This window comes from Schistocerca cancellata, chromosome 5 (assembly GCF_023864275.1).
Source record: "Schistocerca cancellata isolate TAMUIC-IGC-003103 chromosome 5, iqSchCanc2.1, whole genome shotgun sequence".
Taxonomy (NCBI): Eukaryota; Metazoa; Arthropoda; class Insecta; order Orthoptera; family Acrididae; genus Schistocerca; species Schistocerca cancellata.
In genome coordinates this window covers 336,476,446-336,490,080 of record NC_064630.1, presented here as the reverse complement: position 1 = coordinate 336,490,080, position 13,635 = coordinate 336,476,446, and the positions used below count along the sequence as shown (strand labels likewise).

The 13,635-nt window shown below is 44.4% G+C and overlaps 1 protein-coding gene across 1 annotated transcript in view; it reads right to left on the bottom strand.

Annotated features, from left to right (window-relative positions):
- LOC126188270 (glutamate receptor 1-like) overlaps positions 1-13,635 on the bottom strand; it is a 1,232,223-nt gene that overhangs the window by 44,239 nt on the left and 1,174,349 nt on the right. The window contains exon 15 of the mRNA XM_049929849.1: positions 7,618-7,862. Coding sequence (XP_049785806.1) covers positions 7,618-7,862 — 245 coding nt within the window. The remainder of the gene's footprint in view (positions 1-7,617; positions 7,863-13,635) is intronic.

Genomic DNA, 13,635 nt, shown 5'->3' with positions numbered 1-13,635 from the left:
CTCCTACACAGTAAATAAATACACAAAAACATAATTAAATAGTGAATCTAGAGTTGAGCTACGGTCGCGCGGTGGAACAGATTGCGACGGCGTCTGAGATGACGTCGGTGTGATGGCTCTGTCCAGCGTGGTCGTCACAACTATACGTTTTCTCGATTTACTCTTGATTAACCCAATCGCTGGTTCCCAAGCCTTGCTAAGATTATAGCCACAGTCACGGTTTATGAGGTCGGCATTGGTGCGAATTTCGATGGCCTCTCTAACAACGCTGTCCCAGAATCTCGACGTCTGTACGAGAATCCTCGTGCGTTCGTACTCCATAGCGTGATTTTCCGACGAACAATGTTCAGCGACCGCCGACTTGGTCCGATACATCAGTCGAGTGTGCCTCTGGTGTTCACGGCATCGATCGTCGACGGCACGCATCGTCTGACCAATATACGACTTGCCACATTGACACGGAATCTGGTACACGCCGGCCTTCCTCAAACCGAGGTCATCTTTGGCGCTCCCCACCAGTGCACGAGTTTTATTCTGAGGAGAAAACATAGTTCCCACCCGGTGTTTCTTCAAAATGCGGTCGATTTTCCCCGAGAGTGCGCCTGTATATGGAATAAACGCAGTGCCTACCTCCTCCCTCGTGATTTCATCCTTCTCCACAGATTGTGCTGTAGTGGTTAGGCGGAGAGCACGTTGAATCTGCCACTCTGTTTAACCATTTTTTCGAAATACAGTTCTCAGATGTTCCTGGGGTAGACTCTCTGCGTCAGAGATAGTGCGCGCCCTATGTACTAGAGTTATAAGTACCCCATTTCTCTGTGAAGTGTGGTGGCAGCTGTCTGCGTGCCAATACAGATCAGTGTGCGTTGTCTTCCGATACACCCCATGACCTAGGGTGCCGTCAGCCCTTCTCTTGACCAAGACGTCAAGGATAGGTAATTTACCCTCGGTTTCAGTCTCCATAGTGAATTTGATGTTGGTGTGTATGGAGTTTAGATGTGTAAGGAAGTCAAGGAGTTTATCCATACCATGTGGCCAGATGACGATCGTGTCGTCCACGTAACGAAAAAGCAACTAGGTTTCCATTCGGATGACGACAGGGTTTCCTCCTCGAAGTATCTCCATGTACAAATTCGCTACCACCGGTGAGAGTGGGCTACCCATGGCGACTCCCTCCGTTTGTTCGTAGTATTCTCCGTTAAAAAGAAAATACGTGGAAGTCAAGACATGCCTACAAAGTTCAGTGGTCTTCTCGTTAAACTTTTGACTTATCAATTCTAGTGACTCTCGCAGGGGTACCCTCGTAAACAAGGAAACGACGTCAAAACTCACCATGATATCTGACTCATCCAACCTGAAGGTAACCGAGCAATTCGGCGGTCGCTGAACATTGTTTGTCGGAAAATCACGCTATGGAGTACGAACGCACGAGGATTCTGGTACAGACGTCGAGATACTGGGACAGCGTTGTTAGAGAGGCCATCGAAATTCGCACCAATAACGACCTCATAAACCATGACTGTGGCTATAATCTTAGCAAGGCTTGGGAACCAGCGATTGGGTTAATCAAGAGTAAATCGAGAAAGCGTATAGTTGTGACGACCACGGCGGACAGAGCCGTCTCACCGACGTCATCTCAGACGCCGTCGCAATCTGTTCCACCGCGCGACCGTGGCGCGGGGCGCGGACGGTGGAGGGAGCGCGCGGCGGAGGGTATTTAAATCCGCCGCCGCCGCAACCGAATCCAGTTCCCTCTGAGCAGCCATAGCGTACGGATCTCCGTGCCGGCACGTACACAGGAGCTCAGTCCGTCAGTTCACCTGATGATGGCGACATGTATGATCGCCGAAATATTGTGCCCGTTGGACACTGTAGACCGGCAGTACATCCGTGGGTATTTTGATTATAATTAAATAGAATTACACACATCCAATAATCTGATTAAAAAATAAAAAGAACGGTTATGTGAAAGACAAGTAGTGGAAAGGTTATGTTGGCAACACTACGAAACACAAACAACAACACATACACTCCTGGAAATTGAAATAAGAACACCGTGAATTCATTGTCCCAGGAAGGGGAAACTTTATTGACACATTCCTGGGGTCAGATACATCACATGATCACACTGACAGAACCACAGGCACATAGACACAGGCAACAGAGCATGCACAATGTCGGCACTAGTACAGTGTATATCCACCTTTCGCAGCAATGCAGGCTGCTATTCTCCCATGGAGACGATCGTAGAGATGCTGGATGTAGTCCTGTGGAACGGCTTGCCATGCCATTTCCACCTGGCGCCTCAGTTGGACCAGCGTTCGTGCTGGACGTGCAGACCGCGTGAGACGACGCTTCATCCAGTCCCAAACATGCCCAATGGGGGACAGATCCAGAGATCTTGCTGGCCAGGGTAGTTGACTTACACCTTCTAGAGCACGTTGGGTGGCACGGGATACATGCGGACGTGCATTGTCCTGTTGGAACAGCAAGTTCCCTTGCCGGTCTAGGAATGGTAGAACGATGGGTTCGATGACAGTTTGGATGTACCGTGCACTATTCAGTGTCCCCTCGATGATCACCAGTGGTGTACGGCCAGTGTAGGAGATCGCTCCCCACACCATGATGCCGGGTGTTGGCCCTGTGTGCCTCGGTCGTATGAAGTCCTGATTGTGGCGCTCACCTGCACGGCGCCAAACACGCATACGACCATCATTGGCACCAAGGCAGAAGCGACTCTCATCGCTGAAGACGACTCGTCTCCATTCGTCCCTCCATTCACGCCTGTCGTGACACCACTGGAGGCGGGCTGCACGATGTTGGGGCGTGAGCGGAAGACGGCCTAACGGTGTGCGGGACCGTAGCCCAGCTTCATGGAGACGGTTGCGAATGGTCCTCGCCGATACCCCAGGAGCAACAGTGTCCCTAATTTGCTGGGAAGTGGCGGTGCGGTCCCCTACGGCACTGCGTAGGATCCTACGGTCTTGGCGTGCATCCGTGCGTCGCTGCGGTCCGGTCCCAGGTCGACGGGCACGTGCACCTTCCGCCGACCACTGGCGACAACATCGATGTACTGTGGAGACCTCACGCCCCACGTGTTGAGCAATTCGGCGGTACGTCCACCCGGCCTCCCGCATGCCCACTATACGCCCTCGCTCAAAGTCCGTCAACTGCACATACGGTTCACGTCCACGCTGTCGCGGCATGCTACCAGTGTTAAAGACTGCGATGGAGCTCCGTATGCCACGGCAAACTGGCTGACACTGACGGCGGCGGTGCACAAATGCTGCGCAGCTAGCGCCATTCGACGGCCAACACCGCGGTTCCTGGTGTGTCCGCTGTGCCGTGCGTGTGATCATTGCTTGTACAGCCCTCTCGCAGTGTCCGGAGCAAGTATGGTGGGTCTGCCACACCGGTGTCAATGTGTTCTTTTTTCCATTTCCAGGAGTGTACTTGAAGAACAAAAACAAACAGAATACAGTGATGTGCAGAAAAATGTGTTGTCAAAAACATATGAAATGCATAGTGCTGCAGGGTATCTAAAAATTAGACCAAAATTATTAGTGTCTAACTCAGAAAAACAGCGATGTGCTAGCAGAGGGCATTTCCCTATGTAAGCGAGAAATCAGCCGAAAAATTACCGTATGTACAAATCAACCTACTCATAATGAACTGTTTTTCGATCTAAATCAAAATGTATACAACTTAATTACATACCACGAATTATGCTGTAGCTCAATAAAGCGAAATGCGTCAGGTGAAAAAAATTATCCATTTTCATAGGTGCAGTGACAGAACAAAAATATCCTCAAGAATTATAAAGCAACTACGGACATTATGAGCACACAAATGAAAAATTTACGTTAATGCTCTATACTCTCCATATTTTCTCCGGATCTTAATGGTTGATTACGTCTGATAGTTCTCCGTCCAACAGGTTCTTGAGCGGCTAATACATTTTCAAGCGAGTGAGTAGAATATTTTCGATCGTGACTGAGAGGCAGAGTCTAGCCAGACAAACAAGACGAATTTCTTGTTGTCGTATCCTCATAATCACTCGACTCAGAAACCGTAATTTCGCTTTCTTCAGGTGGAGTTTCTCCCCTCAACGAGCTCACATTATCTTTCAACATACCAGTACAGCGTAAGTTTAACCATAGCACTTCCATCTCTGGACCTGCTTTTTCCATAGATGTAGAAGTATTTCTAAACTCCACGAACAATTTTGATTCTTATCAGTACCGTATCAGGAAACATTGTATAACCTACGTGTAAATTTCAATGGGCAACTCAAGTGGACAAAAAATACTGACGGCATTTGCAGGAAGTCTTTCACTTGTTCCTATGCCTCCAATAGTTCTACATTAACATTTCTTAACATGATGATGATGATGTCCCATACTCAGAGGAGAGTAGGGGATGATATATCCATTTTATGTACAGAACTTAATTTTGCATCTACTCCTCCTGCCGAACCTATACTAAGATATCACGTTGTAATCTAACCAGACAGGAGAAGCTGAACAAATGGTAGAACTAGCCTCGAAGGTCTGTATGTGACACATCCGCAACATCCGTCTCTGTGACCACGTCACCCAGTTGGGGTGGTCGCCGGAAAGTCACATGACCTCCTACGCACGGCTACTTCTTCGACACCTCAATGCACGTGTATCCCATCAAGTGTCAACAGAGAACGAGTCATCATACTCGCAACACAAGGTCTCACTTGTCTAGAATCCCAGCCTTGCTGATTCATACAACTAGAACTTTCGCAAACTCCGTCTCTGTTGATGCTGGCTGCATCTTGAATAAGCTACGCTTCTCCCTTCGCACGATTCATTGCAGTACTGACTCACCCACTGTCAAACAGCACCTGAAAAATTAACGCATATGGCCTTTTTTCTCTGTCACAAAAGGGTCCTATCTTTTCCCAGTTGTTATTTCCGTTTCTGTCCCTTATAGTTATTATTTGTGTACTTGTGATGTTGCTTCTTGCTGTGCGTGCTGGGAGTAAGCTCTTTCTGCTGAGTACCAGCTCCTGTATGTCTGAACACCTTCTTTACCCTCACAGACAACGCCACAGCTTGCCAGAATGCAAATTCGTTACGGTTCAGTAGCCTGTCAAAATGTAATTCGAAACATACTGTAAACAAATTAACTCTTGTATAAGAGGGTCACCATTAAGCTTTATTACCTTGATAATAAAGAAAGAAAAACGTGGTGTTGCTCATGTCAGAGTCCGAACATTGAATCTGCACATTTACTAACGTGTTACGGTGATGTGTCTACAATGATGTTCAGTGAAACACTTCTTACCAGTGCATTAATTGTATTTTTATTTCTTTAAGAGACAGAATACCAAAGAAAGTTTCCTACTGCCACTATCCTAATGCAACCATATTTACTCAAAAGCTGCTCTCGTTCTGGCGAAAAACATCCTGGTGCCAAGGCACGATTGAAGTCTGTCCCACGATTTAAGACACTGAACTGCTGTAAGGAGTGTGTCACAACTCTCCATTACGTTGAACACAATATAGTCAACCCTATTTGAATTCGTAAGCACTCAGTTATCGATAGCAACAATCTGAGGGCGAAACATGGGAGCGCGATTCTAGGCACTGCTGTGAGACGAGGTCTGTCTGCGAGAGGGGAAGTAGTAGTATCGGTCAAGAGCTCGGAGACAGAACACGTGTTACACTGCCCTCAACTCGGTGATGGCAGATCAAATTCGCAAGCATAGCGCAAAAGCAATTGCAGGGTTAGCCTCGTGATTCTTAGTCCGAGTTTGCAATAATCCTACGTTTTGATTGTCAGTTAAAGAAGCCTCTTTATCCTCCCAAAAACAATAACTATTCTCTACATCTATATAATATGCTGTGGCTACTAAATGTTAGTGTAACTTTGAAACTGAAATAATTTGTTAATCCGGTACTCAGCCATTATTTACATACATGTCATTGTCTTTGCCATTATTAGTATTTGTTCATACTGATTCTTAAGTTTTTTAAATTAATTAAATCCCTTTTCAAAAGTTATTTAATAGTTAACAGGACCCAGGAAAACTCCTTTTCGTTAAATTCATTCTTAATAACAACAAGCTTTAGCCGCTGCTGCTGCATCTTGCTGCGAATTGCTGTAAACCACATGGAAAAAGGCAGTCATCTAAAGAGGTGAGTGCAAAACGTAGGGCCAAAACAGAGACACTGATACATCACAACACGTCATGGACTCTAATCCAGTAAATTCCGTTGCGTAAGTCAGATTCTGTGTCACTTGTAAATTCTTGTTTAAAAACAGACTCAGATAGCTTATCCAAATGTTAGTTTTTAGTTTTTCATGTAACGATCTGTTTGAGAGCTTAAAGAACAGTGAAACTGACACTCACATAATACGCACACGGTGTAATGCAGGTTAGATTCCGTGTACTGGTAGTTGCGGTATTGGTTGCATATACGTTACACTGTTCGATTGTGATCTGAGTCAAAAGGTGACCGTCAGATCCCCTGTCACAAGCCAGACCCTTGTCACAGACAATAATCTTTTATTATTTTTAACTTATAATATGCACGTCTCCCTTTAATAGAAGCCCTCATCTTTCCCTCTTTTTAATCTTTCTTATTAAAGTGTGACAATTACTTGTAACATTTAAAAGCCAGATAAGTGAGTCTAGAATTCACACAGCGAAGGTTCCGTACAAAGTCAAAGTATTTGGAAAGTTCATCCATTCCGATAATCGACAGTCCCGGCAATTTATGCCTATTATCGACGCTGGTACAGACAAATTATCAGTCCCGAAAATTCTAAGATATTTTAGAACGCTTTAATTTTAAATTTGTAGCCGTGTAACAAATGACAAAAGAATTATTTTTGTGTGATATAATTACAAATTAACGGTTTTCGGATATTTTCCTTTAGTTCATACGGTGAAACTTTGCTTCTTGTCAAATTTCATGATTACATACTTTGATGAGTGAGTCTGCGAGTATCAAAATATGTGATACAAGTTTTCGTATCTTTTGATGGTAATGACCTAGATGCTTACATTTATTACACTGCCCACATGCCTTAGACTTTCGTGTGTGGCATAAATATCAACTTGATACGCGTTACTGCTAGTGAGGTAAAGAGGTTTAACAGCAGGCTGGACATTCAGTCGGATGACAACAAAATACGTATACATAATGACAAAGTATATAAAATATAATACATTTATATACGAGTATAACGAAAAATTAAAAATTTTCGGATTTTTTTCTTTCAACTGTAGAGTCAAACCTTGTTTGTTGCCAATTTCATGATTCCGGGTCAACGGGGTACAAATTATGTGACGTAAATGACCGTACTGTTGATTGCATTAACTTAGAAGTCTCTGTTTTTTACACCGCCAAGGGACCGTAGACCGTAGTATGTAGCACAGATTTTTACTTGATACGGCTACCCTTTCTCGAGAAGGAGTTGTCTTAACAATCGGACTGACAGACAGACAAACAGACGGCCAACAAAGTAATTCTAAACGGTTCCGTTTTTAGCGATCGAAGAACGGGGCTGTAAAAATGAAATAAACTGAGACCATAGCTCGTACGCCTCAACTAAGGGCAGCATCGCAGCGCCTGTTACCTTAAGGGCGATCCCAATGGCGTCGCGATACCGAAGCCCTTGGCGTCCAGGTTGCGGCCGACCTTCATGGTGTCGCAGGGCTCCCTCTCGTTGATGTAGTCGTTCTTAGGAGACTCGATCAGCAGCGCGTACTTTCCTTTCGACGTACGCACTCTTCGGATGCCCTCGTCGTACGTTCGCACGAACACGTGCTTGCGGGAGTTCATGAACTCCCACATTTTGCTGTACAGCGTGATCTGCGACCTCTGTGTTGCAGTGAAAGAATCAGGTAAATACAGGTGTAGTATTGCACTGGTATATGAATTCCTTAAAATTTCGTAAGATATGTTAAAGGAAAGCTATTAGTAGGTTTCGAGCAATACTAAATCCTTGACAAATGAGTAATTACGGGGGCTATTGTCAGATCCGACGTAAAATGCAAACCACAGTGAACATCAAAAATTTTTTATTCGCAACAGTTAGCCACCCTTTCCAGTTAGCCACCCTTTCCAGCTACCTCTCTAAATAGTCGTCGCTCCGACTCAGAAATTTGTAGTGGCGTTGTACAAACTTTCCGGTACCATCGTCACAGAAAGCAGCTGCCTGTGCTTTCCGCCAATTCTGTGCGCTGGTCTGCCTTTCGCTGCCTGTGCCAAAATGTCTTCGTAGCCAGCGGTTCATGTGACCAGAGATGAACATCGGAGAGAGCCAATGAAGGGTTGTATTGTGGATGATCAAAAACGTACCATCGAAAACGCTGCAGGAGCGTCTTCATTGCCCCTGCACAATGCGCCTGAAAATTGTTTTGAAGAAAGAAATGCATGACATTTATGTTATGGGGGCTGCATACCATCAGGTGAAATCTCTCTCTAGATCCACACACTTGGCGGAAGACACTGTTGTTTTAGGAATTTATATGTGATGAGTTTTTGCTCTGAATCGGCCGGTGTGGCTGTACGGTTCTAGGCGCTTCAGTCTGGAACCGCGTGACCGCTACGGTCGCAGGTTCGAATCCTGCCTCGGGCATGGATGTGTGTACTGTCTTAAGGTTAGATTTAATTAGTTCTAAGTTCTAGGAACTCCCCATGAACCATGGACCTTGCCGTTGGTGGGGAGGCTTGCGTGCCTCAGCGATACAGATAGTCGTACCGTAGGTGCAACCACAACGGTGGGGTATCTGTTGAGAGGCCAGACAAACGTGTGGTTCCTGAAGAGGGGCAGCAGCCTTTTCAGTAGTTGCAAGGGCAACAGTCTGGATGATTGACTGATCTGGCCTTGTAACAATAACCAAAACGGCCTTGCTGTGCTGGTACTGCGAACGGCTGAAAGCAAGGGGAAACTACGGCCGTAATTTTTCCCGAGGGCATGCAGCTTTACTGTATGATTAAATGATGATGTCGTCCTCTTGGGTAAAATATTCCGGAGGTAAAATAGTCCCCCATTCGGATCTCCGGGCGGGGACTACTCAAGAGGATGTCGTTATCAGGAGAAAGAAAACTGGCGTTCTACGGATCGGAGCGTGGAATGTCAGATCCCTTAATCGGGCAGGTAGGTTAGAAAATTTAAAAAGGGAAATGGATAGGTTAAAGTTAGATATAGTGGGAATTAGTGAAGTTCGGTGCCAGGAGGAACAAGACTTTTGGTCAGGTGAATACAGGGTTATAAATACAAAATCAAATAGGGGTAATGCAGGAGTAGGTTTAATAATGAATAGGAAAATAGGAATGCGGGTAAGCTACTACAAACAGCATAGTGAACGCATTATTGTGGCCAAGATAGATACGAAGCCCACGCCTACTACAGTAGTACAAGTTTATATGCCAACTAGCTCTGCAGATGACGAAGAAATTGAGAAATGTATGATGAAATAAAAGAAATTATTAAGATAGTGAAGGGAGACGAAAATTTAATAATCATGGATGACTGGAATTCGAGTGTAGGAAAAGGGAGAGAAGGAAACGTAGTAGGTGAATATGGATTGGGGCTAAGAAATGAAAGAGGAAGCCGCCTGTTAGAATTTTGCACAGAGCACAACTTAATCATAGCTAACACTTGGTGTAAGAATCATGATAGAAGGTTGTATACATGGAAGAACCCTGGAGGTACTAAAAGGTATCAGATAGATTATATAATGGTAAGACAGAGATTTAGGAACCAGGTTTTAAATTGTAAGACATTTCCAGGGGCAGATGTGGACTCTGACCACAATCTATTGGATATGACCTGTAGATTAAAACTGAAGAAACTGCAAAAAGGTGGGAATTTAAGGATATGGAACCTGGATAAACTGAAAGAACCAGAGGTTGTACAGAGTTTTACGGAGAGCATTAGGGAACAATTGACAGGAATGGGGGAAAGATATACAGTAGAAGAAGAATGGGTAGCTTTGAGGGATGAAGTAGTGAAGGCAGCAGAGGATCAAGTAGGTAAAAAGACGAGGGCTAGTAGAAATCCTTGGGTAACTGAAGAAATATTGAATTTAATTGATGAAAGGAGAAAATAAAAATGCAGTAAATGAAGCAGGCAAAAAAGAATACAAACGACTCAAAAATGAGATCGACAGGAAGTGCAAAATGGCTAAGCAGGGATGGCTAGAGGACAAATGTAAGGATGTAGAGGCTTATCTCACTAAGGGTAAGATAGATACTGCCTACAGGATAATTAAAGAGACCTTTGCAGATACGAGAACCACTTGTATGAACATCAAGAGCTCAGATGGAAACCCAGTTCTGAGCAAAGAAGGGAAAGCAGAAAGGTGGAAGGAGTATATAGAGGGTCTATACAAGGGCGATGCACTTGTGGACAATATTATGGAAATGGAAGTGGATGTAGATGAAGATGAAATGGGAGATACGACACTGCGTGAAGAATTTGACAGAGCACTGAAAGACCTGAGTCGAAATAAGGCCCCCGGAGTAGACAACATTCCATTGGAACTACTGACGGCCTTGGGAGAGCCAGTCCTGACAAAACTCTACCATCTGGTGAGCAAAATGTATGAAACAGGCGAAATACCCTCAGACTTCAAGAAGAATATAATAATTCCAATTACAAAGAAAGCAGGTGTTGACAGATGTGAAAATTACCGAACAATCAGCTTAATAAGCCACAGCTGCAAAGTACTAACACGAATTATTTACAGACGAATGGAAAAACTAGTAGAAGCCGACCTCGGGGAAGATCAGTTTGGATTCCGTAGAAATACTGGAACACGTAAGGCAATACTGACCCTACGACTTACCTTAGAAGAAAGATTAAGGAAAGGCAAACCTACGTTTCTAGCATTTGTAGACTTAGAGAAAGCTTTTGACAATGTTGACTGGAATACTCTCTTTCAAATTCTAAAGGTGGCAGGGGTAAAATACAGGGAGCGCAAGGCTATATACAATTTGTACAGAAACCAGATGGCAATTATAAGAGTCGAGGGACATGAAAGGGAAGCAGTGGTTGGGAAGGGAGTAAGACAGGGTTGTAGCCTCTCCCCGATGCTATTCAATCTGTATATTGAGCAAGCAGTAAAGGAAACAAAAGAAATATTTGGAGTAGGTATTAAAATCCATGGAGAAGAAATGAAAACTTTGAGGTTCGCCGATGACATTGTGGTTCTGTCAGAGACGGCAAAGGACTTGGAAGAGCAGTTGAACGGAATGGATGGTGTCTTGAAGGGAGGATATAAGATGAACATCAACAAAAGCAAAACAAGGATAATGGAATGTAGTCGAATTAAGTCGGGTGATGCTGAGGGTATTAGATTAGGAAGTGAGACACTTAAAGTGGTAAAGGAGTTTTGCTATTTGGGGAGCAAAATAACTGATGATGGTCGAAGTAGAGAGGATATTAAGTGTAGACTGGCAATGGCAAGGAAAGCGTTTCTGAAGAAGAGAAATTTGTTAACATCGAGTATAGATTTAAGTGTCAGGAAGTCATTTCTGAAAGTATTTGTATGGAGTGTAGCCATGTATGGAAGTGAAACATGGACGGTAAATAGTTTGGACAAGAAGAGAATAGAAGCTTTTAAAATGTGGTGCTACAGAAGAATGCTGAAGATTAGATGGGTAGATCACATAACTAATGAGGAAGTATTGAATAGGATTGGGGAGAAGAGAAGTTTGTGGCATAACCTGACCAGAAGAAGGGATCGGTTGGTAGGACATGTTCTGAGGCATCAAGGGATCACCAATTTAGTATTGGAGGGCAGTGTGGAGGGTAAAAATCGTAGGGGGAGACCAAGAGATGAATATACTGAGCAAATTCAGAAGGATGTAGAGCTGCATCAAACCAGTCTCAGGACTGAAGACCACAACAACAACATCAAGTTCTAGGAGACTGATGACCTCAGAAGTTAAGTCACATAGTGCTCATAGCCATTTGAATCATATTTCGCTGTGAACTGAGAAGAGCAACGTGAAGCGGTCGACAGGCACACTAAAGACACTGTCCAACACATCTGTACAAAGTTCCATCGGGTATTCACAGTTTCCATTTCGCGCCTAATCTGACCTTACTTTCCTAAAATATGAAATACGCCCATCAGGCCTTCCGATACCTCATTTTCTTTCTAAGCAGGTACGCACGTACAAAGCAGACACATTTACATGCACAAAACAAATAAAATAAATTTGTGTGTGTTTAATTTTAAAATGTTTTTGCTGACGCCTGCTCCTTTATACATACTCGTGCACCTCTCACACTCGCGTCCTGGTTGGCGCACTGGACAACACAGGTAGGAGGTAGACATTACTTTATAAAGTATTCCAATACAGAAAAGGAACATGAACACTCTGTTTTCGAACATTTTTCCATTTCGCCCCCTCTTATTCCCTTCCCACCACTAAGGATTTTTTATCCCCACAGTATTTTGTAAAGAGAGGGCAGTCAGGAAGTTTCTGTTTGAGGGCATTACAGCAGCGTATGCAATGTAGCGTGACTCTGATGCCGGTGTATAAGTACCGACATGTAGACAAAGGATTTGTGTGTCATTCGTGCCTTTTCGACGTGCTTGCTATAAATGCGGAAACGTAATGGCGACGTTAATACCAAATGTCTCCAAATAGGACCAGCGAGCTAATTTTATTTTCTTGGCTGTCGAAGGTTAAACACCAGTAGACAACCATTGGCCAAAGAAGAATGTGTACGGTGCAACATGTCTGTCGAAAACCACCATTGTGCAATGACGCACCAAGAGATGTTGCTGCTTCCTGATAACGCATATCCCCATATCGCATATGTTGAAACACAGAAGTTACGGTAATTCAAATGAGAGACACTCGAGCACCTTCCCTAAAGTGCTGGTCCCTCCCCATGCGATTATCACGCCATCCTTAGAAAAGTCCTCGAAGGGCTCTCAATTTATATTGAAGGAGGATGTGCAGTAGGCAGTTATGGACTTCTTCGCGCATCAGACGGGTATCATCAACCTGTCGCGTCGGTGGGATGATTACCTCAATGCTCATGGCGATTTTCCCTGACTGACATACCGATTCTGGAATGCACGGCCTTCGAATGGAAACTCTCCGATCGCCCCTTATACTGTTATGCCACTCCTTATCGTCCCCACCCCCAACCATATGGATGCTAGGGCTGTTTTCCTGTCATGGTATTTTTTCCCATAATACTTGTACTACGTTTGGTACAAACTATTTCGGCCGTTACAGAGATATGTTGATATGTCACTGTCTTTTCAATCATTGCTACCCTGCACAGCCCCACTCCTAGGGGAGCAGATGTATTGGGACTGTCTACCGACCTCGAAAACAATGTATTCGGTATTAATGTCGGTCGTTATCGACTGTTTTCACATGTCATGCCTCCCCCCCCCCTCCTTTCACACACACACACACACACACACACACACACACACATACACACCTGGATTTATACAAATGATTTATACAAAGGTATATATATTTGGTTGAAACTTATCAACCTGAATTACGATGTTATGTCACCCCCTATTGACCTCCACACCCACACCAAGGGGAGGCAGGTGGTTTGTACGCCAGAATAAACCCTTGCGGGCATACTGACAACAACTCATTG